The sequence below is a fragment of the Heptranchias perlo genome, chromosome 11, assembly GCF_035084215.1.
Source record: "Heptranchias perlo isolate sHepPer1 chromosome 11, sHepPer1.hap1, whole genome shotgun sequence".
Classification (NCBI taxonomy): domain Eukaryota; kingdom Metazoa; phylum Chordata; class Chondrichthyes; order Hexanchiformes; family Hexanchidae; genus Heptranchias; species Heptranchias perlo.
In genome coordinates this window covers 34931408-34959146 of record NC_090335.1, presented here as the reverse complement: position 1 = coordinate 34959146, position 27739 = coordinate 34931408, and the positions used below count along the sequence as shown (strand labels likewise).

General features: G+C 43.9%; 1 protein-coding gene across 2 annotated transcripts in view; it reads right to left on the bottom strand.

Moving 5' to 3' along the window:
• LOC137326930 (choline-phosphate cytidylyltransferase B) overlaps positions 1-27739 on the bottom strand; it is a 51471-nt gene that overhangs the window by 5494 nt on the left and 18238 nt on the right. Inside the window, exons 3-7 of one of the 2 annotated variants that reach the window (XM_067992311.1) lie at positions 24781-24791; positions 22854-22953; positions 17875-17991; positions 16150-16301; positions 1268-1346 (exon numbers count right to left, since the gene is read on the bottom strand). In XM_067992311.1, coding sequence (XP_067848412.1) covers positions 1268-1346; positions 16150-16301; positions 17875-17991; positions 22854-22953; positions 24781-24791 — 459 coding nt within the window. The remainder of the gene's footprint in view (positions 1-1267; positions 1347-16149; positions 16302-17874; positions 17992-22853; positions 22954-24780; positions 24792-27739) is intronic. The other variant, XM_067992310.1, reaches the window with a different exon arrangement.

The following is a 27739-nucleotide window of genomic DNA, read 5'->3' as shown; positions in this document are numbered from 1 at the left end:
CCTCCAACATCTCTCCTCCACTGTCCAGCTTGATGGAACTGCTCTTGCTTGGTTCCACCCTTACCTTGCTGATCATAGCCAGAGCATCTCTACCAATGGCTTCTCTTCCCACCCCCCACACCGTCACCTCCAAAGTCTCATTAAGGATCCATCCTTGACTCCCCATCATCCTCAACTGCACCCTCCTTCTTGAAGACATCACCCGCAGACATGGGGTTAGCTTCCACATGTCGACCGATGACACCTAACTCTCCCTCTCCGCCACCTCTTTTGATCTCTCCATTGCTTCCATGCTGTCAGACATACAGTCTTAGATGAGTAACATGAAGACTGAAATCATTGTCTATTCCCCTTCCACAACCTCTTTACCCTCACCACTGATTCCATCCCCTTCTTGGCCACTGTGTCAGACTGTTTGCAACCTCGGCATGCTATTTGACCTGGGCTAAGCTTCTGACCCCACATCCTCACCATCACAAGGACTACCTACTTCCATCTTCCTAACATCGTCCTCATCTGTCCCTACCTCAGCCCATCTACTGCTGAAGCTCTCATCCATGCCTTTTTCACCTCTGGCCTTGATTACTCCAATGCTCTTCTGGCTGGTCTCCCATCCTCCACCCTCTGTATAACTCAGCTCATCCAAAATTCTGCTGCCTGTATCTTATTCTGTATCAAGTCCTGCTTGCCCATCGCCCCCGTCTTCACTGATTTGCATCAGCTCCCAGTCCTACTAATGCTTCATACTTAAAATTTGCATCCTCATGTTTAAATCCCTCCAACGTCTCACCCTCCCCTATCTCTATAACCTCCTCTAGCCCTACAAATCCCCCAAACTCTCCATTCATCTGTCGCCAGTCTCTTGTGGATCACCTCCTTCCTTCGCGTCACCACTGGCAGCCATGCCTTCAGTGGAATTTTCTCCCCAAGCCCCTATGCCTCTCCACTTCCTTCCCCTCTCCAATATGCTCCTTAAAACTTACTTCTTTGACCAAGTCTTTGGTCGCCCCTCCTATCTCTGTTTTGGTTTGGTGTCCATTTTCCTCACATTTCTGTGAAGCGCTTTGGGACATTTTGCTACGTTAACGGCGCTATATAAATGCAAATTGTTGTTGCTGCACTGTATACGATAAACAACCAGAGCAAGACAAATACTTGGAGAACAGAGACTCCAACCAATATATTTTAAGTTGATTTCCAGCATTCTATCCATTATCATTCGTGGCAAACTTAATCAAAAGTGATGGTGAGGTTGGAAACAACATACCAGCTTCCTTAATGTGTTTATAGACATCATCCGATCCAGCAGAGGAGTATGGAATGTCATCATGTGCCACAAAATCAATCTAAAAGAAAGTGTAGTCACAAATAAGTTGGAATATGAACAATTTCAGACTGATCAGTTACTCAAGTACCTCAGATTCGAATGCTCTCTGTGTGTTACGGCTGGTTCTCAACATTTTTCTAGCCTTATCAGAGATGCGAATATAAGGAATGTCCAAATGAAGCATGCTGTATTAAAAGATTCAGTGGGGATAGTTTTCACCCTTGGTAGAGTGGGAGGGGGGGGGGGAGGGGCAGGGGTGAAGTGGGGGGTGGTAATCCGGCGGAGCAGATAGCTCGCCCATAATAGAACCTTCCTGATTTTCATCCCATGGGACGAAAATTGGGTGGGTTCTACAACAGTTACTGCCCAGGCATCAAAGGTGAAAATTAGACCTGGTTGTTTGCAAAGATTTTTATATTTACAATACTGAGACAAAAGCATAGACTTAGGACTGGAATCTGTTGCTTCTACTTAAGGAGGGAGCTACATTGGAAACCAAGTTACCCCGGGCTACTCTCGTGGCATGCCCTGGATAACAAGTGAAACTAAGAGTGCTGGAAATCTGATATAAAACCAAATGAAATTGCATGCCAGCTCTGTCAGTATCTGAAAGAGATATACAAGTTAACACTGGTCAAGACTGAGATCGCTAGATTTTTGTTAGGTAGGAGTATTAAGGGATATGAAGCAAAGGTGAGTAAATGGCGTTGAGGTACAGATCAGCCATGATCTAATTGATTGGTGGAACAGGCTCGAGGGGCTAAATGGCCTACTCCTGTTCCTATGTTCCTATGTTACACTTCAGGTTTGACTGCCCATTGGAATAAGTTCACTACACCCTGTCAAAACCCTAATGACACAGCTCATAAGAAACATAACAATTTGCTTTTATATAGTACTTTGAACTTAGCAAATGCCCTAAAATGCTTCACCAAGGAGAAACGGTTGTCAAGCAGTAACGGAAGAGTTAGGAGATCAAAAGCACGGTGAAAGAAAAGTAGAGTGGTGGAGAGTTTTAGGCAACAAGTTTGAGAATAAGGCTGAGACGGCTGAAGGCTCTGCCACCAATGGTGGATTGGGGGAGGGGGGATGAACAGGGGGCCAGAGACAGAGCTGAGATGTGATAAGGCTGGAGGAGGTTGAAGAGGTTGGGTAGGATAAGACTATGCAGAGGTTTGTAAATGAGGACAATGATTTTGATGAATAAACAGGACTTAGTGCAGTTCAGATTGTGTGTGGTGGAGCCTTTATTAATATGGAGTTTGTAGAGTGCAGCTTAGATACCTTGTGAGGAAGCCATTAGAGAGGTTGAGTTTGGAGGGAACAAAAGCATGATGAAAAGTTTCCACAGCAGTGTGGAAATATCAGCCTTACTGATGGATAAGTGATAGGGTTTGGAGCTCCATCCAGAGTCAAACAGGACACTGAGGATGCAAATCAATTGGTTCAACCTGAGCAAGCAATTGGGAAGGGGCAAAAAGGGTGGAGCCAGGGTTTTTGGTGGCAGCTGAACAGAATGACAAACTCAAGAACAGCCCTGTTTATAAATCTATGATATGTGAAAACAAGAAGTTGCACAGGTTTGTACTTCAGTTGTAGGTGTATCTAACATTCTTTCACATATGGAGGAAAACAAAACATAAGTACATGCCGAAGGGTAAATCTAAACATTGAAGACATAAAATTGTGGTGCATTTTTAGTGGGAATCCAAGGCATGCATAAAAAATGATGCATTCTGGTTAATTTTAAGCATTTTTGTACTTCATAATTAATACATTTTCAGTCTAAAAAAGTAAAAACCAAATGATATTTGAATGTTCAACTGATCAACCAGACCATGCATCACTTTCACAGAAATTACCTCACCAGTTACAGTCTCACATCAAACTTTACCCTGCATCCAGTTCATAGTGACACTCTACTTCCTCCAGATCTAGTTCATGCAGGCATCATACCCCATCCAACTCTCCCCCCTCCAGACCCTCCCCGCATTCTCTGAGATTCTCTCTCCTCTTCCAATTTTCCCAGGTCATACTGGCATCATTGTCCCTCTCCAACTTCAATTCAACCTGATATTCTTTTTCCAACTTCCAGTCTTCTCTTCAATCTGATAGTCTTCTCCCTGTTCTCAACCCGTCGCTCTTTTCCCCCTCCAACCCAGTTAATGCTGGCACTCTCCTGCCTTCCCAACTCCTCTTCATTGCTGTTCATTTCTCCCTTTAACGTTAGTCCTTTCCTTCCTTCCCTCTCTGTTTCCTTAGCATTCATTCACCCCTTTCTTCTGCCCTTCAATGCCAGTCATTTTCCCCTTCAGTGCCAGCCATTCCCTGCCCTCTCTCCCCTTCATTGCCATCTGTTACCTCTTTTTTTTGCCTTTTAATGCCAGCCATTTCCCTCTACCCTTTCTCCTTCAGCCCTTGCCACCCTTCACGACCATTTACACTGTCAACACCATCCATTTCCTTCCATTCACGCTCTCTTCAGTCCTGCTCTTACCCTTGGGCTTCCACTAATGGACTGTATCAGGCCCCTCTCCCCTCAATGCCACGACAACCATTTAATGAAAAGGATTCTGGCCTCTGCATACTTTATGTGTGAACTCCAGTTCTCACAATAATTCTCGCCTATGGTATGCAGAGTCTGGAACCCTTCCATTAAGCCGAAGTGGGGGGGAAGGCATTGAAGAGAGTCGGGGCTGGTCCAGTACATTAGCGGCAGGGCTCAGGCAGGAATAGGACAGAAGGGGGAAGGGCTCAGTACACATTGATTTTTTTTTTGTCAGCGAACGCTCTCAAAATGCTAACAGTTTTCACGTATGGACCTGTTGAGTGACACCAAATGTAGGATTAGGGTGCATGTGGGTGGGTAGGGAAAGGGAAACAGGGAAAAATTACAACATAAACGAAAGGTGCTGTTTCTCCTCTTCCCTGATGACAGTCCCACTACAATGCTGCCTTTAAGCTGGTTATATGTGCACCATTGGCTCATTTGTATTATTGCTACTTACAAAGAACATATTTGCTTATTGTTGGTTCCATTATTACCCTCGCCTGCCCCTTCCTCCCGAACAAGAACTCACTAAAATCCTGCACTGGCAGTAATGGAGGTGTAAGGGGAGAGGGAATGGTGACAACTTGCTTCTACTACTGACCACATTTAATACCTTTGTATAATCTCGCTCAGTTTATAAACATATATATTAGTGAATCTCCCATTACAGGAAGCCAGAAGGAATGATGTTGTCTAAGGAAGTGGACGTGATGTGGTGTTGGTGACAGTAAATGAGAGAATATAATGTTTGGATGGGGGGCTAATTTGTTGATATTTGGAAGGTGGCGGGGAGTAATTTAGGAGACTGAAGAAGTGGGGTGTTTAGGAGAATAGTGAATATTTTGGGAAGAACGTAAGTAGATGTGGGAGGAAAGTATTGAAGATTTGGGGGAAAGGGTAGTTGAGGTAGAGCACTGAGTAGGGAGGGATAGGGAGGGGTAATAAGTTTTTTGATGAGGTAGCAGAGAGGGTAGATGAGGGCAATGCAGTTGATGTGGTGTATATGAACTTCGAAAAGGCATTTGATAAAATGCCGCACAGTAGGCTTATCATCAAGATTGCGGCCCGTGGAATAAAGGGGGCGGTAGCAAAATGGATACAGAATTGGCTAAGGGACAGGAAACTGAGAGTAGTGGTGAAGGGTTGTTTTTCGGACTGGAGGGAAGTGTACAGTGGTGATCCCCAGGGGTCGATGCTGCTTTTCTTGATTTATTAATGACTTGGACTTGGGTGTACAGGACACAATTTCCAAATTTGCAGATGACACAAAACTTGGAAGGGTAGTAAACAGTGAGGAGGATTGTGATAGACTTCAAGAGGATAGAGACAGGCTGGTGGCATGGGTGGACACATGGCAGATGAAATTTACCACAGAAAAATGCAAAGTGATACATTTCGCTAGGAAGAACGAGGAGAGACAATATAAACTAGAGGGCACAACTCTAAAAGGGATGCAGGAACAGAGAGATCTGGGGGTATATGTACACAAATCATTGAAGGTGGCAGGGCAGTTTGAAAAAGTGGTTGAAAAAGCATACAGGATCCTGGGCTTTATAAATAGAGGCATAGAGTACAAAAATATGGAAGTCATGATGAACCTTTATAAAACACTGGTTCAGCCACAACTGGAGTACTGTGTCCAGTTCTGGGCACCGCACTTTAGGAAAGATGTGAATGCAGAAGAGATTTACTAGAATAGTTCCAGGGATGAGGGACTTTAGTTACGTGGACAGACTAGAGAAGCTGGGGTTGTTCTCCTTGGAACAGAGACGGTTGCGAGGAGATTTGATAGAGGTATTCAAAATCATGAAGGGTCTAGACAGAGTAGATAGAGAGAAGCTGTTTCCATTGGAAGGGTAAAAACCAGAGGACATAGATTTAAGGTGATTGGCAAAAGAACCAAAAGTGACATGAGGAAAAACCTTTTTACACAGTGAGTGGTTAGGATCTGGAATGCACTGCGAGAGGGGGTGGTGGAGGCAGATTCAATCATGGCTTTCAAAAGGGAACTGGATAAGGATTTGAAAGGAAAAAAATTGCAGGGCTATGGGGAAAGGGCGGGGGCGTGGGACTAGCTGGCTTGCTCTTGCATAGAGCTGGCGCGTATGTGGCAGAAATTGGGGAAGTGAGCAATGAAGACTAGCAGCAATGGTGGTAAAAAAAGAAAAAACTTGCTTTTATAAAGCGACTTTTGCCTTTTGTATCCTCAAGATGTCCCAAAGCACTTCACAGCCAAGTTATTATATAGGTAAATGTGACAGCCAATTTGCACAGAGCAAATCCCATAAACAGCAATGAGCTAATGACCAGTTAATGTGACAAGGACCAGTAAATGCGATTACGAGCAGTTAATCTGATTTTTGGTGGTGCTGATTGAGAGCCAGGACTCTGGGAGAATTTCCCTGCTCATCTTCAAACAGTGCCATGAGATTGTTTATGCCCACTTGAATAGGCGAGGTAGACAAGGCCTCAGTTTAACATCTCATCTGAAAGAGAACACTTGTGAGAGTGCAGCACTTCATCCGTACTGCATTGAAGAGTTAGAATCATAGAATCATAGAAGTTTACAACATGGAAACAGGCCCTTCGGCCCAACATGTCCATGTCGCCCAGTTTATACCACTAAGCTAGTCCCAGTTGCCTGCACTTGGCCCATATCCCTCTATACCCATCTTACCCATGTAACTGTCCAAATGCTTTTTAAAAGACAAAATTGTACCCGCCTCTACTACTGCCTCTGGCAGCTCGTTCCAGACACTCACCACCCTTTGAGTGAAAAAATTGCCCCTCTGGACCCTTTTGTATCTCTCCCCTCTCACCTTAAATCTTTGCCCCCTCGTTATAGACTCCCCTACCTTTGGGAAAAGATTTTGACTATCTACCTTATCTATGCCCCTCATTATTTTATAGACTTCTATAAGATCACCCCTTAACCTCCTACTCTCCAGGGAAAAAAGTCTCAGTCTATCCAACCTCTCCCTATAAGTCAAACCATCAAGTCCCGGTAGCATCCTAGTAAATCTTTTCTGCACTCTTTCTAGTTTAATAATATCCTTTCTATAATAGGGTGACCAGAACTGTACACAGTATTCCAAGTGTGGCCTTACTAATGTCTTGTACAACTTCAACAAGACATCCCAACTCCTGTATTCAATGTTCTGACCAATGAAACCAAGCATGCCGAATGCCTTCTTCACCACCCTATCCACCTGTGACTCCACTTTCAAGGAGCTATGAACCTGTACTCCTAGATCTCTTTGTTCTATAACTCTCCCCAATGCCCTACCATTAACGGAGTAGGTCCTGGCCCGATTCGATCTACCAAAATGCATCACCTCACATTTATCTAAATTAAACTCCATCTGCCATTCATCGGCCCACTGGCCCAATTTATCAAGATCCCGTTGCAATCCTAGATAACCTTCTTCACTGTCCACAATGCCACCAATCTTGGTGTCATCTGCAAACTTACTAACCATGCCTCCTAAATTCTCATCCAAATCATGAATATAAATAACAAATAACAGCGGACCCAGCACCGATCCCTAAGGCACACCGCTGGTCACAGGCCTCCAGTTTGAAACACAACCCTCTACAACCACCCTCTGTCTTCTGTCGTCAATCCAATTTTGTATCCAATTGCCTACCTCACCTTGGATCCCGTGAGATTTAACCTTATGTAACAACCTACCATGCGGTACCTTGTCAAAGGCTTTGCTAAAGTCCATGTAGACCACGTCTACTGCACAGCCCTCATCTATCTTCTTGGTTACCCCTTCAAAAAACTCAATCAAATTCGTGAGACATGATTTTCCTCTCACAAAACCATGCTGACTGTTCCTAATCAGTCCCTGCCTCTCCAAATGCCTGTAGATCCTATCTCTCAGAATACCCTCTAACAACTTACCCACTACAGATGTCAGGCTCACCGGTCTGTAGTTCCCAGGCTTTTCCCTGCCGCCCTTCTTAAACAAAGGCACAACATTTGCTACCCTCCAATCTTCAGGCACCTCACCTGTAGCTGTCGATGATTCAAATATCTCTGCTAGGGGACCTGCAATTTCCTCCCTAACCTCCCATAACGTCCTGGGATACATTTTATCAGGTCCCGGAAATTTATCTACCTTGATGCACGTTAAGACTTCCAGCACCTCCCTCTCTGTAATATGTACACTCCTCAAGACATCACTATTTATTTCCCCAAGTTCCCTAACATCCATGCCTTTCTCAACCGTAAATACCGATGTGAAATATTCATTTAGGATCTCACCCATCTCTTGTGGTTCCGCACATAGATGACCTTGTTGATCCTTAAGAGGCCCTACTCTCTCCCTAGTTACTCTTTTGCCCTTTATGTATTTGTAGAAGCTCTTTGGATTCTCCTTTGCCTTATTTGCCAAAGCAATCTCATGTCCCCTTTTTGCCCTCCTGATTTCTCTCTTAACTCTACTCCGGCAATCTCTATACTCTTCAAGGGATCCACTTGATCCCAGCCGTCTATGCATGTCATATGCCTCCTTCTTCTTTTTGACTAGGGCCTCAATCTCCCGAGTCATCCAAGGTTCCCTACTTCTACCAGCCTTGCCCTTCACTTTATAAGGAATGTGCTTACCCTGAACCCTGGTTAACACACTTTTGAAAGCCTCCCACTTACCAGACGTCCCTTTGCCTGCCAACAGACTCTCCCAATCAACTTCTGAAAGTTCCTGTCTAATACCATCAAAATTGGCCTTTCCCCAATTTAGAATTTTAACTTTTGGGCCAGACCTATCATTCTCCATAGCTATCTTAAAACTAATGGAATTATGATCACTGGTCCCAAAGTGATCCCTCACTAACACTTCTGTCACCTGCCCTTCCTTATTTCCCAAGAGGAGGTCAAGTTTTGCCCCCTCTCTAGTCGGGCCATCCACATACTGAATGAGAAATTCCTCCTGAATACACTCAACAAATTTCTCCCCATCCAAGCCCCTAATGCTATGGCTGTCCCAGTCAATGTTGGGAAAGTTAAAGTCCCCTACTATTACCACCCTATTTTTCTTGCAGCTGTCTGTAATCTCCTTACATATTTGCTCCTCAATTTCCCGTTGACTATTTGGGGGTCTGTAGTACAATCCTATCAAAGTGATCTCTCCCTTCTTATTTTTCAGTTCTACCCATACAGACTCAGTGGGCGAACCCTCGGATATATCCCCTCTCACTACTGCCGTGATGTTCTCCCTAATCAAGAACGCAACTCCCCCTCCTCTCTTACCTCCTGCTCTATCTTTCCTATAGCATCTGTACCCTGGAACATTGAGCTGCCAGTTCTGCCCCTCCCTTAGCCATGTTTCAGTAATAGCTATAACATCCCAGTCCCATGTACCCATCCATGCCCTGAGTTCATCTGCCTTGCCCATCAGACTTCTTGCATTGAAATAAATGTAGTTTAATCTAGACTTCCCTTGGTCTTTGCCCTGCTTTCTCAGACCATCTATCCGGTCATGCTTTGTACACTCTCCCTTACTGCCTTTTGTTTCTGTCACTTTACTTCCCACTGACTTCCTGCATCGGTTCCCATCCCCCTGCCACATTAGTTTAAACCCTCCCCAACAGCACTAGCAAACACTCCCCCTAGGACATTGGTTCCAGTCCTGTCCAGATGCAGACCGTCCAATTTGTACTGGTCCCACCTCCCCCAGAACCGGTTCCAATGGCCCAGGAATTTGAATCCCTCCCTCTTGCACCATCTCTCAAGCCACGTATTCATCCTAGCTATTCTGTCATTCCTACTCTGACTAGCCCGTGGCACTGGTAGCAATCCTGAGATTACTACCTTTGAGGTCCTACTTTTTAGTTTAACTCCTAACTCCCTAAATTCAGCTTGTAGGACCTCATCCCGTTTTTTACCTATATCGTTGGTACCTATATGTACCACGACAACTGGCTGTTCACCCTCCCCCTCCAGAATGTCCTGCAGCCGCTCCAAGACATCCCTGACCCTTGCACCAGGGTGGCAACATACCATCCTGGAGTCTCGGTTGCGTCCGCAGAAACGCCTGTCTATTCCCCTTACAATCGAGTCCCCTATCACTATAGCTCTGCCACTCTTTTTCCTGCCCTCCTGTGCAGCAGAGCTAGCCACGGTGCCATGAACCTGGCCACTGCCACCTTCCCGTGGTGAGCCATCTCCCACAACAGCATCCAAAACGGTATACCTGTTTTGGAGGGAGATGATCGCAGGGGACCCCTGCACTACCTTCCTACTCTTCCTCTGTCTGTTGGTCACCCATTCGCTATCTCCCTCAGTAATTTTTATCTGTGGTGTGACCAACTCACTGAACGTGCTATCCACGACTTCCTCAGCATCGCGGATGCTCCAAAGTGAGTCCATCCGCAGCTCCAGAGCCGTCAAGCGGTCAAACAGTAGCTGCAGCTGGACACAGTTGTCATAGATTACGTGCTCAAATCCTGAAGCAAGCCTTATTCCATGACCTCCTGACTCAGAGGCAAGAGTGATCCTACTAAATCAGGCTGACACTTAGGAGCTTGTTTGGGGGGAAAGTAAAAAAAAATTGCAGATGGAATACTTCGTATGTGAGTGAAGGGTATTGGGTATGTGTGTAATAAATAGTTGAGGAAGCTGGTTAGTGAATACTGTGGGAGAGGGTAGCTGAAGGGGAGCGGTTTGAAATAAATATAAATGGACAGGAGTTGCACAGATGAATGAATACGAGGACCAGAGAGAGAGGAGAGCCATGGAGAAGCGCAGTGCATTCCAGATCATTCTATAGATTCTGGAACGGTTCCTGCAGATTGAAAAGTAGCAAATGTAACCCCACTATTTAAGAAAGGAGGGAGAGAGAAAACAGGGAACTACAGACCTGTTAGCCTGACATCAGTAGTAGGGAAAATGCTAGAATCTATTATAAAGAATGTGATAACAGGACACTTCGAAAATAATAATAGGATTTGGCAGAGTCAACATGGATTTATGAAAGGGAAATCATGTTTGACAAATGTATTGGAGTTCTTTGAGGATGTAACTAGTAGAATAGATAAGGGGGAACCAGTGGATGTGGTGTATTTGGATTTTCAGAAGGCTTTCGATAAGGTCCCACACAGGAGGTTGGTGAACAAAGTTAGAGCACATGGAATTGGGGGTAATATACTGGCATGGATTGAGAATTGGTTAACAGACAGAAAACAGAGAGTAGGAATAAACGGGTCTTTTTCAGATTGGCAGACTGTGACTAGTGGGGTACCGCAGGGATCGGTGCTTGGGACCCAGCTATTCACAATCTATATCAATGATTTGGATTAGGGGACCAAATGTAATATTTCCAAGTTTGCTGATGACACAAAACTGGGTGGGAATGTGAGTTGTGAGGAGGATGCAAAGAGGCTTCAAGGGGATATAGACAGGCTAAGTGAATGGGCAAGAATATGGCAGATGGAATATAATGTGGAAAAATGTAAAGTTATCCACTTTGGTAGGAAAAATAGAAATGCAGAGTATTTTTTAAAAGGTGAGAGATTGGGAAATGTTGATATTCAAAGGGACCTGCGTGTCCTTGTACATGAGTCACTGAAAGCTAACATGCAGGTGAAGCAAGCAATTAGGAAGGCAAATGGTATGTTGGCCTTTATTACAAGAGGATTTGAATACAGGAGTAAAGCTGTCTTACTGCAATTATATAGGGCCTTGGTGAGACCACATCTGGAGTATTGTGTACAATTTTAGTCTCCTTACCTAAGAAAGGATATACTTGCCATAGAGGGAGTGCAACAAAGGTTCACCAGACTGATTCCTGTATGAGGAGAGATTGACTAGACTAGGCCTGTATTCTCTAGAGTTTAGAAGAATGAGAGGTGATCTCATTGAAACATAAAAAATTCTTACAGGGCTCGACAGGGTAGATGCAAGGAGGATGTTTCCCCTGGCTGTGGAATCTAGAACCGGGGCCACAGTCTCAGAATAAGGGGTAGGCCATTTAGGACTGAGATGGGAAGAAATTTCTTCACTCAGAGGGTGGTGAATCTTTGGAATTCTCTACCACAGAGGGCTGTGGAGGCTCAGTCATTGAGTACATTCAAAACAGATATTGATAGATTTCGAGATATTAAAGGCATCAAGGGATATGGGGATGGTGCAGGAAAATGGCTTTGGGGTAGAAGATCAGCCATGATCTTGTTGAATGTGGTGCAGGCTCGAGGGGCAGGATGGCCTACTCCTGCTCCTATTTCTTATGTTCTTATTACAACTTGCTGTGTCAAAAAATAATTCCTTATATCGTCTCTGACTCTTTTGCCAATCACCTTAAATCTGTGTCCTCTGGTTACCAACCCTTCTGCCACTGGAAACAGTTTCTCCTTATTTACTCTGTCAAAACCGTTCATGATTTTGAACACGTCTATCAAATCTCCCCTTAACCTTCTCTGTTCTAAGGAGAACAACCCCAGCTTCTCCAGACTCTCCACATAACCAAAGTCCCTCATCTCTGGCACCATTCCAGTAAATCCGTTCTGTACCCTCTCTAAGGCCTTGACATCTTTCCTAAAGTGCGGTGCCCAGAATTGAACACAATACTCCAGCTGAGGCCTAACCAGTGTTTTATAAAGGTTTAGCATAACTTCCTTGTTTTTGTACTCTATGTTCCTATTAATAAAGTCCAGGATCCCATATGCTTTTTTAACAGCCTTCTCAAATTGTCCTGCCACCTTCAAAGATTTGTGTATATGCACCGCCAGGTCTCTCTGCTCCTGCATCCCCTTTAAAATTGTGCCATTTAGTTTATATTGCCGCTCCTCTTTCTTCCTACCAAAATGTATCACTTCACACTTCTCTGCGTTTAATTTCATTTGCCATGTGTCTGCCCATTTCATCAGTCTGTCTATGATCTCCTGAAGTCTGTTACTATCCTCCATATTGCTTACTACATTTCCAAGTTTCATATCATCTGCAAACTTTGAAATTATACCCTCTATACCCAAGTCCAGGTCATTAATATATATCAAAAAGAGCAGTGGTCCTAATACCGTGGAACACCACTGTATACTTCCCTCCAGTCTGAAAAACAACTGTTCACCACTACTCCCTGCTTTCTGTTCCCGATCCAATTTTGTATCCACGCTGCCACTGTCTCTTTAATCCCATGGCTTTACTTTTGCTAACAAGTACTTTATCAAATGCCTTTTTAAAGTCCGATATACACAACATCAACCACACTACCCTCATCAACCCTCTCTGTTATTTCATCAAAGAACTCAATCAATTTAGTCAAACATGATTTTCCTTTAGCAAATCCGTGCTGACTTTTATTTATTAGCCCATACTTTTCCAAGTGCCAATTAATTTTGTCCCGGATTATTGTCTCCAGAAGTTTTCCCACCACTGATATTAGGTTGACTGGCCTGTAATTACCGAGTTTATCCCTTTCCCCTTTTTGAACAGGGGTGTAACATTTGCAATCCTCCAGTCCTCCGGCACTGTCCCCATATCTAAGGAGGATTGGAAAATTGTGACCAGAGCCTCCGCAATTTCCACCCTTACTTCCCCCAGTAACCTAGGATGCATCCCATCTGGACCGGGTGACTTTTCTACTTTGAGTACTGCCAATCTTTTAAGTACCTCCTCTTTATCTATTTTTATCCTATCCAATATCGCTACTACCTCCTCCTTTACTGCTACAATGGTAGCATCCTCTTCTCTAGTGAAGACAGATGCGAAGTATTCATTCAGTGCTTCAGCCATGCCCTCTGCCCCCACAAGAAGATCTCCTATTTTGTCCCTAATCACTCCCACCTTTCCTTTGACTACCCTTTTACTATTCATATGTTTATAAAAGATTTTTAGGTTCCCTTTTATGTTAGCCGCTAATCTAGTCACATATTCACTCTTTGCCCCTCTTATTCCCTTTTTTAGATCTCCTCTGTACTTTCTGTATTCAGTCTGGTTCTCTACTGTATTATCAACCTTACATTTGTCATAAACCTCCTTTTTCTATTTCATTTTAATCTTTATATCTTTAGTCATCCTGGGAGCTCTAGCTTTGGATGCCCTTCTTTTCCCCTTGTAGGGATGTGTCTACTCTGCATCCGAATCAACTCCTGCATGAAGGCCTCCCATTGTTCAATTACTGTTTTGCCTGCCAATTTTTGATTCCAATCCACCTGGACAAGATCCCTTTTTAACTCATTGAAATTAGCCCTCCTCCAGTTAAGCATTTTCACATTTGGTTGTTCCTTGTCCTTTTCCATAACTCTTCTAAACGTAATGATATTATGATCACTGTTCCCCAAATGCTCCCCCACTGAAACATGCTCCACCTGCCCCACTTCATTTCCCAGAACTAGATCCAGCACTGTTTCCTTCCTGGTTGGACTGGAAACATACTGTTCCAGAAAGTTCTCTTGTGCACATTTTAGGAATTCCTCCCCCTCTTTGTCCTTTACATTGTTACTGTCCCAGTCTATATTGGGATGATTGAAGTTCTCCATTATCACTTCTCTAAAGTTCTTGCATCTTTCTGTAATTTGCCTGCAAATTTGCTCTTCTATCTCCTTCCCACTATTTGGATGCCTATAGTATACACCCAGTAGTGTAATAGCTCCTCTATTGTTCTTTAATTCTAACCAAATAGATTCTTGCTTTGACCCCTTAACTACATCATCCCTTTCCAGTGCTATAATGGTTTCTTTGATCATTACTGCCACCCCCCTCTTTTCTTTCCTTCCCTATCTTTCCTGAATACCTTGTAGCCAGGATTATTAAGTACCCAATCCTCCACTTCTTTGAGCCAGATCTCTGTTATTGCCACTATCTCATAGTCCCATGTGGCAACTTGAGCCTGCAGCTCACCAACCTTATTGCATTTTATTCTTCAAATTGTTTACAATACTATTAAATTGATATCATCTAAATCTTTACTAACTAGATATATATACCTTGGATATTAAGTCCTCTAGGGTTTTGGTTGTAGTTGTAGATCTGTTTAGGGACTGTTGGGGTAATGTGGTCTTGGTGCACTGGGGTCTTTGGTAAGGGTTGGGCCTACCTCTGTATGTGGAGCTGGGGGTGTGGGGTCTACTGCAGTATCAGGGCTCAAGGAGCTTTGGTAAGGGCTGGATTGATGTTCCCCTGTTGTTTGCTGGTATCATGCCTGAACCGCAGAGCAAACCTATAGTGAAGTGCAGGGGTGGGCCAGGCTGCTTTGTGAGAAATGTTTGCCAGTGCGTGGCCCAAGTCAGGGGAGTGGGGCTGTAGGAAGATGTAATGGCAGGAGGTGTAAGGGGTGATTGGAAGTGTGATTGAGGAGCAGGTGAACAACGGTCTGCATTGGGGTTCTGGTACTTTTGGCGGGTGTTGGGCTGCAGTATGGCAACTGTTTGCTGCTGTCCTGCCGCGACCTAGGATTCGGTCTGTAACACTAAGAGTGGGAGCATTGGGGAGAAATGTCAGGGAGTGAGTTTGAGTGTCGGGAGTGGAGAAATCTGAGCGACCATGTTAGGAATGAAGCAGAAAAAAGCATGAGTGGTTGGCAAAGGAAGTATCTTGAAACCTTGAGGAGTGGGCCTCTATTGAACAAAGCAAGAATGGGTGGTGGGAAGCTTCAGGGAGCATGTGGTTGTCAGGTCCAGTGGCACCAAGAGTGAGAGCGTTCTGCTTCTGCCTGAGTCCTGCTACTAATTGACAGGACCAACAGGTGACAGGAGAGAAGCAGTGGGAACAGGTTTTAAATTTAATCAATTTTAGATTTAAAATTTCTTAAATTTTGGGGAATCAGATTCAAGAAAACAAAATGGTGGCTGGAGCTGGGCAATTCACAGCTCCACCAGTGGTGGGAAGCCTGCAACTAGATGTGACAAGTAGATAGGGTTTTTACATTATATTGAAGAGTTAACATACCTTTAATGGCCTTTCCCATTATAAATAGGGAATTTCCATTGTAAATGTTAGCATAAAAATTAATTGTAAAATTGTAACAACAAGAAATAAGGTTAGTGAACAGGAACTATGTGCCAAATGTACATTTGAACCACATACTGTATTGTAGTGATCTGTTAGTAGAGGGTGTTTTCTATTATCATTGGAAATCTAAATGAGCTTTGAAATGTTGTGTCATTTAAGAAAGAATGTCCCCCTTGCAGTATACTCTGGATGTGGAGTAAAATATCATTGACTTTATCAAATCATAAAATCAGTCTAAAGCCATGAAAGTTAACCCATGCAAAAATCTGCTCAAAGCGCACAGACACTTGGTAGGAGGGAAAGGATAGTTGAGAAACATACCTTATGTTTGTCCAGAAACTCTGGAGACAGCGTCCACGGTGCATCCCTGATAACCTCATCAACATAGCGGCAATGTCTCAGGGCATCATACCGCTCGATCTCATTCATGACAGTGAAACCTTTGTACTGGTGTGTTAGATCATCGCTGCACACTGAGATCAAACACACACAAGCAATCCTTATAAAATATGCATTACACAGGCATCCCACATAGACATCAATACTGGTCCTACGACCATTTTAAATGACTTTCACCATTTCACCTTTTTGTAGATATCTGTGCACACAGCTTCAAGAAAATGATTTTATAAAGGTATGAATTTTATAATGTAACTTAGTGCCCTCTGATTTAATAATGACAGTAGTAATAGCACACTGTACTAGTAGGTAGTATGATACTGGTTTGTACCCATTATTTCCCATTTCCAGGCAAAACATTAGGGGAAGATGCCAAGCAAATGTATCAAGCAGAGGTCTGTCGCTTGTATGTAGGAAGGTAAAGCAGAAAGTCAAGTCACATAGGCCCACTCTTAGGCAGCTTCTAGCTGCTGGTTATAAAGCAGCAGTGAGGAATGAGTGGGACAAGGCCATGTGTCCAGCCTTTCAGCCAAGGAATGGGACATATTGTGGCCAAGGGACTGAAGAAGAGAGAAACCACACAAAATAACTTAGCAAAAAAAAACAGTTACACTATTCAGATGAAGAAATCTTGTTTCATAGATAGTCGATGCTATGCTGTTTGTCTGTAGATATCTTAAAGACTAGCTACATCAAAAATAATCTACATGTCTATTCCTACATGACTCCCTCCCCCTTTGCTTTCATGTCAGATGTGTTGGGTAGAAGATTGATTGTGTGTGCTGTTATTTAACCATCACTTGCAATGAAAGATCTATAACTTTATCTTACCATCAAACTATTAATATACCTGACAGTACTTTATCTTGTTATTAACACTAATGTATTCCTTAATACTTGCATCAAAGAAAAAAATTGCTTGTTGCAAGAACATTTTGATTACTGAGCAAAGGATCTGTAGGAGGATATGAGCAGAACTGTCAACACTGGGGGAATAAAAGAAGTGACATTTATGAAAAGCAAGAATGACACAGATTACAAATCCATTTCAGGATGTGAAGATGTGCTTAAATTTCAGAGTGACATCATCAAGAGTGGTTATATTTTTAAACCAAAAAATGAGTGACACTTGGCAAGTGTGAGTGTGAGAGCTGTTCTATAATGGAAACATCTAGAAAACAACATCAAAGATGTAAGGGAGCTAATATATAAAGCAGGCACATTTATTAACAGTTTCAAACTGATGTACTATTCACATTTGGAACACCATCAGAACACAGTGCCTGATGGATACACGGGATTGGAGACCTGTGTCAAAATTAGCTCTCAACTGAGCCGTGGCGACAGTGTTTCAGCCAGTGGAAGGAAAAGCTAGCAGGACATGTCGTTTCCCATAGAAACCGTGGAGCAGCCTGTAGCACAGCCTGTGCTGCACTCTCACCAGAAGCACACCAGTGAGTGGCAGCACTGCAAATCCCAATGGGGAAAGTGGGGCCAAAAAAATACATTAAAGAAATATTCGTCGCACTTTTTTGAGGTGCGCAGCCCTACCACTTTATAAACCTCTCTTTGAGTCACTCACAGGTGGCAATTTCCTCAGTTAGCTTTGCACAATTTGTTTCAAGTGCATTGTTCCTCAGTTCTTACCTCCCACGAGTAAGTAGGTATTTGGGAAAAGATTTTTGGCCTGCATGAGAGCCCGAGCATGACCTGAGTGAAAGAGATCGAATATTCCATCTGCATAAACTCTCACAGGTCTGTCAACTGTAAAAGGACAAACCAGCACAGGATTAGAAGATTGCATGGAATCAGGAGCCATTAATCATATTGCATTAAAAAGAACTTCAAATACAACACAGCAATGCTTTGTGTGAAATCATCAGTTTTGTCACAATCTTTTCTCTATTCTCCTCACTTGAAGACACTGACTCTTGTTAGGGCACACTTGCACTTTCCAGCCATCTTCGGGTACCTCACCCAAGTAAAGTTAGGCAGCGAATGTCAATAAGCTATTCAACAGTGGACGGCATCATGGACAAACCTAATCCTGCCCTCATCGAACATCCACACATGCAGTCTCTTCCAGCTGGGATCACTGGATGACGATAAGGAGTGCTTGATTTTTCAAAAGCTGACCTTTCCCTAGTCCAGGGACACCAAGTCCAATCATAGTGACCTTTCCACCACTACGCCAAGATTAACTGACTCGGCACAGACCAGGCACTGAACCTGGGATTTCCTGTCTACATGGTACAGTTGAATACTGGGCAGCAAACATGCCAACTGACCCATTTGGGAGAGCAAGCTTTATTACATTTTAACAATACGTAGTACTGTTAAAGTGATACAGTAGTTTGATATTGTACACAAATTCTGCTATAATCTCAACTGGTGTTATTTGCAACAAGCGCGAGCTGGGAGTTTGCTTTAAAGAGGCTTCATGAAGAAGTGTTTGACAAAACAGTTTTTCAGCTGTTTTCCAGTCACGTGATGTAATAATTTTAAGCAATCTATTTCACGGCAAAAATGTTGTTTTATTGGGGGTAATTTTCACCTTCACTGCTTGGGCAGTAATTTGGCAGAGTGGATCACCCACCCCTGGTGGAACTTGCTCGATTTTCATCCTTGAAATCAGTGGGATGAAAATTGGGTGAGCACTACAACGGGCAGGAAATCCGTTCCACTAGATCACTGCCCAGTCGGTGAAGGTGAAAATTACCCCCCCCCGCAACCTGTTGTTTGCTGTTATAATATTGGAAAATATGTCCAGATCTGTGGTTCTCCTTTCTCCATGGTGAGGCTAACAGTCTGTCACCCGTTAATATTTAATTCTGAGATCCCAGTACAACACAGGCTATCACATCTACCTCCTAACAGGTCATCCCTCAGCAATACTAGCTTCCCAGGTCTGGGCCGGAAGTTGGGGTAAATGGCATTGGAACATTGGTCATGCTCGCCTATCTTTATTGATATGTGGCGGAGCGAGCTTGGGAGGGGGGGAGGGTGAGACTGATTACTGGCAGATTTCCAGGAGGAGTATCTTGGTCCAACTTCTTTGGGGCGGTAATGCAGCAGCAGGTCCTACCATCCCATTGTACTTGTTATAACAGCCCTAAACCGCCCAAAAATGGATGGTGAGAAGAAGGAAAATCCAGCCTGTTCTGCGCTAATACCACTCAAATTTCCTGGGTCAGCTCACTTGGAACGTCCGTCACAGATCCATGTGCAAACCAGGTCAAGTATAAGGGGCAGGCTAGTGGTAGGAGTAGAAATTTGCATGTATGTGAAATGTGATGGGATGGGGACAATTGAGGACAAAAATTGTCAAATCCTTTAGAAATGCTCAAAGGGACTTTATGAAAAGGAAATCTGGCTGGGATACAAAAAGGGCAGCTGATCCACTACCATCCGTTTGCGTCCCCCCACCCCACCCCCAACCAAAGTTGAATTTTACCCTCAATGTCTTCGTGAGGTGAGGATAAAAGGATAAAGTAAAATGGCTGCCAACAAAGCAGAATTGTTTGCCCATCTCAACCAGATCTATGACAATGGCAGTCAGCTATGAAAGAGAAAGTAAAGTTTTGATTTCCAAATGCAAAGACAAACCTTCAAACCTTATGCATTGCCCCAGTACTGATATAACACCAGTGCCATATCAAGAACATAAGAACATAAGAAGTAGGAGCAGGAGTAGGCCAATCGGCCCCTCGAGCCTGCTCCGCCATTCAATAAGATCATGGCTGATCTGATCCTAACCTCAAATCTAAAGAACACAAGAAGTAGGAGCAGGACCCGGCCACTCAGCCCCTGGGCCCGCTCCGCCACCCACAGGGCCTTGACCGATCCGAACTCAGCTTCATGTCCAATTTCCTGCCCGCTCCCCGTAACCCCTAATTCTCTTTACTTCTAGGAGACTCAAAGGAAAGTTTTGCTCATTATGTGCGATTCCTAATTCAGGACTGGAGATCATGTTTATACTGTCACCTAGACATCTAACAACAACAACAATTTGCATTTATATAGCACCTTTAACATAGAAAAACCAAGGCGCTTCACAGAGGCATAATCAGACAAAAACAGCTGTCGAGCCAAAGAAGGAGATATTAGCAGTAACCACAAACTTGGTCTCATTGGTGGGTTTTAAGGCACATCTTAAAGGAAGAGAGGGAGGTGGAGAAGTGGGAGGGTTTAGGAAGGGAATTCCAGAGCATGGGGCTTCGACAACTGAAGGCAGGGCCACCAATGGTGGGGTGAAGGGAGGTGGGGTGCACAAGAGAGCAGAGAGTTCTGGGAGAGTTGTAGGGGTGGAGGAGGTTACAGAGATAGGGATGGACAGAGCCATGAAGGGATTTAAACACAAGGATAAAAATTTTAATTGGAGGCTTTGGGGAACCGGGAACTAATGTAGCTCAGCAAGGACTGGGAATGATGGGAGAATGGGACTTGGTGCGGGATTGGATCCAGGCAGCAGAGTTTTAGATGGGATGAAGTTTACAGAGGGTGGAGGATGGGAGGCTGGCCAGGATAATATGGAATAGTTGAGTGTGGTGGTGACAAAATCATAGATGACTGTTTCAACAGAAGTTGGGCAGAGACAGGAGTGGAGGTAGGCGATGTTACAGAAGTGGAATTGGTGGTCTTTGTGATGGAGTGGATATGGGGTTGGAAGCTCAGTTTGGTTCACCCTGAGGCAGTGGCTGGGGAGGGGGGTGGAATCAGTGACAAAGTTACGGAGTTTGTGGCAGGAGCAGAAGACAATGGCTTCGGTTTTCCCAATGTTTAACTGGAGGAATCATCCAAGATTAGATGTTGGGCAAGCAGTCTGATAGCACAGAGGCAGTGAAGGGGTCAAGTGAGGTGGTGGAGAGGTAGAGCTGGGTTTCACCAGTATACATTTGGTTCATGTCCCCATGTCTTTGGACCCTGTCACCAAAGGGCAGCATGTAGATGAGGAAGAAAAGGGGGCCAAGGATAGATTCTTGGGGGATTCCAGAGGTAACAGTGTGAGGCAGGAAGAGAAATCATTGCTGGGGATGCTCTGGCTCCGATTGGATGGGTAAGAGTAAACCAATCGAGAGAAGTTCCACTGAGCTGGACAATGGGGGCAATGGAGGAGAGGTGTTCGAGGAGGATGGTGTGGTCAACCATGTTAAAGGCTACAGAGAGGTCAAGGAGGAGGATGGAAAATGCACCACGGTCACAGTCACAGAAGATGTCATTTGTGACGTTGATTAGGGCCGTTTCAGTGCCGTGAGAGGGGCAAAATCTGATTGGAGTGATTTGAACATGGAGGTAGATTTTTTAACAATTGGGCAGCTGACCGGTGGAGCGTTGCCTGATAGTGCTGAAGGGAGACCTGCTCCTTTTTGCGGGCCGGGCCTCATTAACATTCAGCCGACGGGCTGTGGGCAGAAAACAAGCGCCATGGCAGCCCACCAGTTCTGGGGACGCTGCAATATCGGGCTCCTGACTGGCCTCCGGGCTGGAAGAGAGTAAATCCAGGAAAGGGGTGGCCCGATCTTGGGGAGGAAGTGGGGGGGGAAGTGGGGGAGCGTGAGTGACAGTGGCCCAGGCTGCTTTTGTGGAGTCCAGAGGAGTACTCATGCGCCACAATAATAAACCCTTCCTTACCTGCTGGCTCGTCTTCAGCCGGACTGCCAGCTGATACGGGGCAGAGCATTTTCAGCCCACGCTCCGCCCAATACTGTCTGAAAATGGCGAAGGGGTCCTATTTATATCTTTCGACCCCAATCTACATTTTAAATGGTCCTGCTGCTTGACTCATGCAGATGCTCCGGCTGCCCAGCGATAGGCCCGGGGGAAGATTGCGGCGGCCACAGAGGCAGTGTGAGCGGTGTGGTTAGCCATTCTCCACCATTTCCAGGGCGATTTTGCCCCGTTTCCGCTGGGCGGGAGGCCTCAAAATCTATACCGTGGAGGGGTGGGAAAGATGAGCACGGATTTGGGAGGCGACAAAAACATTCAAGAACTTTGGAGTGGAGTTGGAGGTGGGAGGGTAGTCTGCAAGTCAGAGGGGTCATGGGTGGGTTTTGTGTGGAGGGGTGATGACAGCAGTTTTCAAAGGGAGGGGGACAGTATCTGAGGAGAGGGAACCATTTATAATGCCAGCTAGCATGGGAGCCAAGAAAGGAAGTTGAGTGTTCAGCAGTTTAATGAGAATGGGGTCAGGGGAACAGGAGATGGGTCTCTTGCATACATGAGAGGAAATAGGAGAGAAGCTAAAGAAAGACGTGGGTTCAGGGCTAGGGCAGGGGGAACCTGGGGGATGTTTGCCTTGGTGGGTAAGGGAAAGGGGGAAGCAGCAGAAAAAGCAGAGAAAAAAGCCAGGGGTTATCATTCCTCTCCAGGTCGGCAAGAGAGTAGATGGTGCAGTGAGGTTGCTGCTTGTAAGGAGGCAGCGACAGGTGCCTCGGTGTGCCCTTCAGAGACTGCCAAGAGAGGACACAGAGGGTGGCTGTGGGCTTCACCGACTAGTGGTTCTGGCTGTGATCTTATGAAGACAATAAAATATTTTTTAGTCCCCAGAGCCAATTTGTATCGGCGCAACTACCGTGAAAATATTGCAAGTAAGAAGAAATTCATCTGTTAGAAAATCAAAGACTAACTTGGTGTTCCCAAACGGGCCTGAGCAATGGTTAATCTTTCGTGAGGAGCCTTGCACTGACAGCTTGTTTCATCTGCAAATGCAGCGGGTTCAGTCAACGTCTGGAGAGAAAAACAAGGAAAAAAATAAAGATTAGGGCACACTCTTGAGTGCTTTTGCACGAATTATACTATGAATTATTTCTGACAGTTATATAAAAGCTGTACAATACTTCACTGAGTGATGCGTTCAATTCATTTGAGGCTCTTTTGCACTTTGCAGAACACCTTTGCTTCTAATCACTTAATATCCACAAAAATCATCTCCTTTATAAATCCAAAACCATGCTATATCAAGAGGAATTTGATAACTCTATTTAACTCGGCATATTTTACAATAATAATAAGATAAAATACCTTTAATGACTACAAAAGATCACAGGTAAATTTACATTCCTTTTTATTAATATGGTGATGTGTGTTTTATTGCAATGGCCTTTCAAATGCAGCAAATTATACTGAGTTGCAATTAAGGCTCTTCTTGTCACAAGGTAAATGCCTTGTGCTCTTGGAAAGACCTAAAGAGAGTGAAGATTGGAAAATAGGAACATTAGGAACAGGAGTATGCTATTCAGCCCCTCGGACCTGCTTCGCCATTCAATTAGGCCATGGCTGATCTGCACCTCAATTCTATTTTCCTGCCTTTGCTCCGTATCCCTTGATACCCTTACCTAACAAAAATCTATCGATCTCAGTCTTGAAAGGTCCAATTGTTCCAGCATCCACAACCTTTTGGGAGAGAGAATTCCGAATTTCAACTACCCCTTGTGTGAAAATGTGCTTCCTGATTTCACCCCTGAACACCCTAGCTCTAATTTTAAGATTATTTCCCCTTGTTCTTAATTCCCACACTAGAGGAAAATTACTTGCTCCATTTCTACCCTATCAAATCCTTTTAACATTTTAAACACCTCGATCAGATCTTTTTTTAAATTCGTTCATGGGATGTGGATGTCGCTGGCAAGGCCAGCATTTATTGCCCATCCCTAATTGCCCTTGAGAAGGTGGTGGTGAGCCGCCTTCTTGAACCGCTGCAGTCCGTGTGGTGAAGGTTCTCCCACAGTGCTGTTAGGTAGGGAGTTCCAGGATTTTGACCCAGCGACGATGAAGGAACGGCGATATATTTCCAAGTCGGGATGGTGTGTGACTTGGAGGGGAACGTGCAGGTGGTGTTGTTCCCATGTGCTTGCTGCTCTTGTCCTTCTAGGTGGTAGAGATCGTGGGTTTGGGAGGTGCTGTCGAGGAAGCCTTGTTGAGTTGCTGCAGTGCATCCTGTGGCTGGTACACACTGCAGCCACTGTGCGCTGGTGGTGGAGGGAGTGAATGTTTAGGGTGGTGGATGGGGTGCCAATCAACCCTCAATCTCCTATACTCAAGGAAATACAAGCCAAGTTTATGCAACCTGTCGTCATAATTTAATCTTCTGTGCCTCGGTATTATTATGGTGTGTCAACGCTGCACCCCATTCAAGGCCAATATATCCTTCCTGTGGTGCGGTGCCATTGAAAACACATAGGAACATCAGTGCCATCAAATGATAAGGCATCTCAGCAGTTGAAGCAGCAATGAGCAAATCATCCTCCTAGTTTAATAACAAATAACAGATCCCGTATTTCCATTTGTTTTAGTTGGATTTGAGTTTTTAAGTTTGAAAGTTGCAGAAAACATATGACATTTTACAAAACCACGAGCAAAAATGTGTACCTACATTAAATATAAAATGGCCATCTCTGCACCGCACATTAATGGCTGTTGAATGATTAAGCAGATTTGATGCTGAAAAGGGGGACAGGCACACAATTACAGCATTATACTTTAATTAGCTCTTCGACCATTACTGTCGCTTAAAACCTACTGGTTCATCCACCACACTACCAGAGAGTGAATCACAAGCTTGTAACCTAATTGAGGAACTCAGTTCACATGAACTGCAGTAGTTTATAAACGGAATTTAAGTTCCAAGAATGGTTTACAGCTTTTAACTGTTTCATTTACAGTGTTACATATCTTACAAAATATGCTTTCTGGGCGTGAAGCTCTTTGGGATGTTTTTCTACATTAAAGGCGCTATACAAATGTAAGTTATTGTTGTTATCAGAGCAACATTTGTGGAATCACATGACTTCATAAGGACTATTACAACCTTTTTTGTTTCCATTACCAAAGTGTGCAGTCTGCTGTGATTCAGAGTTGCAAGGATTTTTTCACCAGTACGCTATGAGATTGTTCACTCTACAAATCTAGATGATATTATATCTAGAATTAAATTATTACTAATGAATGAATAAATAAAAACTAGAAATGGCAGTGCAGGCTATGTGTCAGGACTGTGCTATGTGGGAGTTTGTGGACAGTGAGACTGTCCCGGATTGCCACATCTGCAGGAAATGTCTCTGCCTTGAGACTCTCCAGCTCGGAATTAGAGACACTCCAACACATAAGGGAGGGGGAGGAACTTTTGGATAGTTTTCTCCAGAGTACAATCACACCTCAGAAAGCACAGGTACAGAAAGGGGAGAGCATGGCTGTTATTCAGCAGGGTAAGGGGAACCAACGGAAGGTAGAGAAGGAGGCCCCACAGACACTGGTCCTATCCAACAGGTACAATGTACTTGCTATCTGTGAGAATAAAGATGTATGGTGCAGGGTGGACAGCCAGAATACTAACTGTGGCACCATGGAGCAGGAGGCAGTGCAAGGGTGGCGGGGGGTGGGGGGGGGGTGGTAGGTAGAGGAGCAGAATAGAAAAGTTGTAGTCATAGGGGGTTTGATAATTAGGGGGATAGATAGCATCCTCTGCAGTCGTGACTGAGAGTCCAAGTGGTTGTGCTGCCCACCTGGTGCAAGGGCAAAGGATATCTCGGAGCAACTGGAGAGGAACTTGGAAAGGGAGGGGAAGGTTCCAGTTGTCGTGGTCCAGTTTGGGACCAATGACACAGGGAAGAAAAGGGAGGAGGTCTTGCTAAGAGAATATCAGAAGTTAGGAACTAAATTAAAAAACTGGACCTCACAGGTGGTAATCTCAGGATTACTACCCGAACCACATGCTAATAGGGTTAGACAGATCAGGAAGGTGAATGCATGGCTGAAAGACTGGTGTCGGAAGGAGAGGTTCCATTTCACAGGAGACTGGCACCACTACTGGGACAGAAAGGAACTGTACTGCTGGGACGGGCTCCACCTGAACCGGAATGGGACGAGAGTCCTAGCGGAATGAATAGGGCTGTGGCTAGGACTTTAAACTAGTTAAATGGTGGGGGGGGGGGGGGTGCGGGGGAGGGATCTGGCGAAAATAACATAACTCTGAAGATAAAAGAAATTGGAGATGAGAGTAAAGGTCAGACCAAGGTAAGGAATAAGGGGAACATAAACGGTCAGGGAACAAATACAGTTATAGAATATAAGTACAAAATGATTGTTAAAAATGAATTGAGGGGAACAATTATTAAAAACAAATTAAATTGCCTGTACAGCAATGTGCACAGGATCTGAAACAAAATGGAGGAACTGGAGACAATAAGTCGTAGCAAGGAGCCAGCTGTAGTAGGGATAACTGAAACACGGCTACATAAAGAAAAGGACTGGCATTTAAATATTGCAGGATATAATGTATTTAGAAAGGATAGGGAAAGAAGAAGGGGTAGCTGTAATAATTAGAGACAACATAACGGCAGTAGAAGAAAGGGACTTAAGTAACATGAAGATAGAAACAGAATCCAAATGGATTCAGATAAAGGAAAAGAAGGGATCGATCATGCTAATAGGTATATTCTACAGACCACCTAATAGCGGAAGGGAAGTGGAGGAACAAATATGTAGGCAAATCTATGAAGTGATAATCATGGGAGATTTCAACTAACCCCAAATAAACTGGCAAAAAGAGGTAGGGAAAGGGGAATGGAGTTTTTACAATGTGTACATGACTCCTTTCTTACCCAGTATATGAGAAGCCCAACCAGAGAGGAATCACTGCTGGATCTAGTAGTGAGAAATGAACCAGAGCAGATAAGAGAAGTGTGGGGGAACAACTAGGTAATAGCGATAATAACATAATAAGGTTTAAAATAATGATTGACAAAGACATAAGTAAGGCAAAGACCAAAGTAATAGATTGGAAAAAAGGTAATTTTGAGGGGATGAGAATGGAATTAGGGTAAGTAAACTGGAAAAAAATTTGGACTGGCAAAGAGATAGAACAGCAGTGGATAATACTCAAAGCAGTGATCAATAGTTCAGGAGAAATATATTCCTTTAAAAAACAAGAACAAACTAGCCAATAATGAAAAACCATGAATGAATAAAGAGATAAGGGAAAAATTGAAATGAAAGAAAAAGGCATAGTCTAAGTACATAGATAGGATGACAAAAGTGAATGCAAAGAGGTTAGGAAAGAAGTCAAAAAAACAATTAGGAAAGCAAAGAGGAACTACAAAATTAAATTATCAAGGAATATAAAAAGAAATAGTAAAATATTCTACTGACACATAAATAACAAAAGAAAAATCACTTTAGGGATAGGGCCATTAAGGGATGTACGAGATAAACTCACAGGTAATGACAGGGTAATGGCAGAAATATTAAATAATTACTTTGCCTCAGTATTTACCAGGGAGACTAACAAGGTGGGCATGACATTAGAAGAAGCGATCGAAAAAGATATAAAGACATTTAAGTTAAAAAGGGGGGAGATAATTGATAAACTAATCAAACTTAGAGAGGTTAAGATCCCCTGGTCATAGCAGAGGCACTATTACGTATATATAAAAATTCAGTGGAAAAGGGAATAGTGCCAAGGGACTGGCGGACAGCTAATGTTATTCCTATATTTAAAAAGGGAGGTAGAACAAGT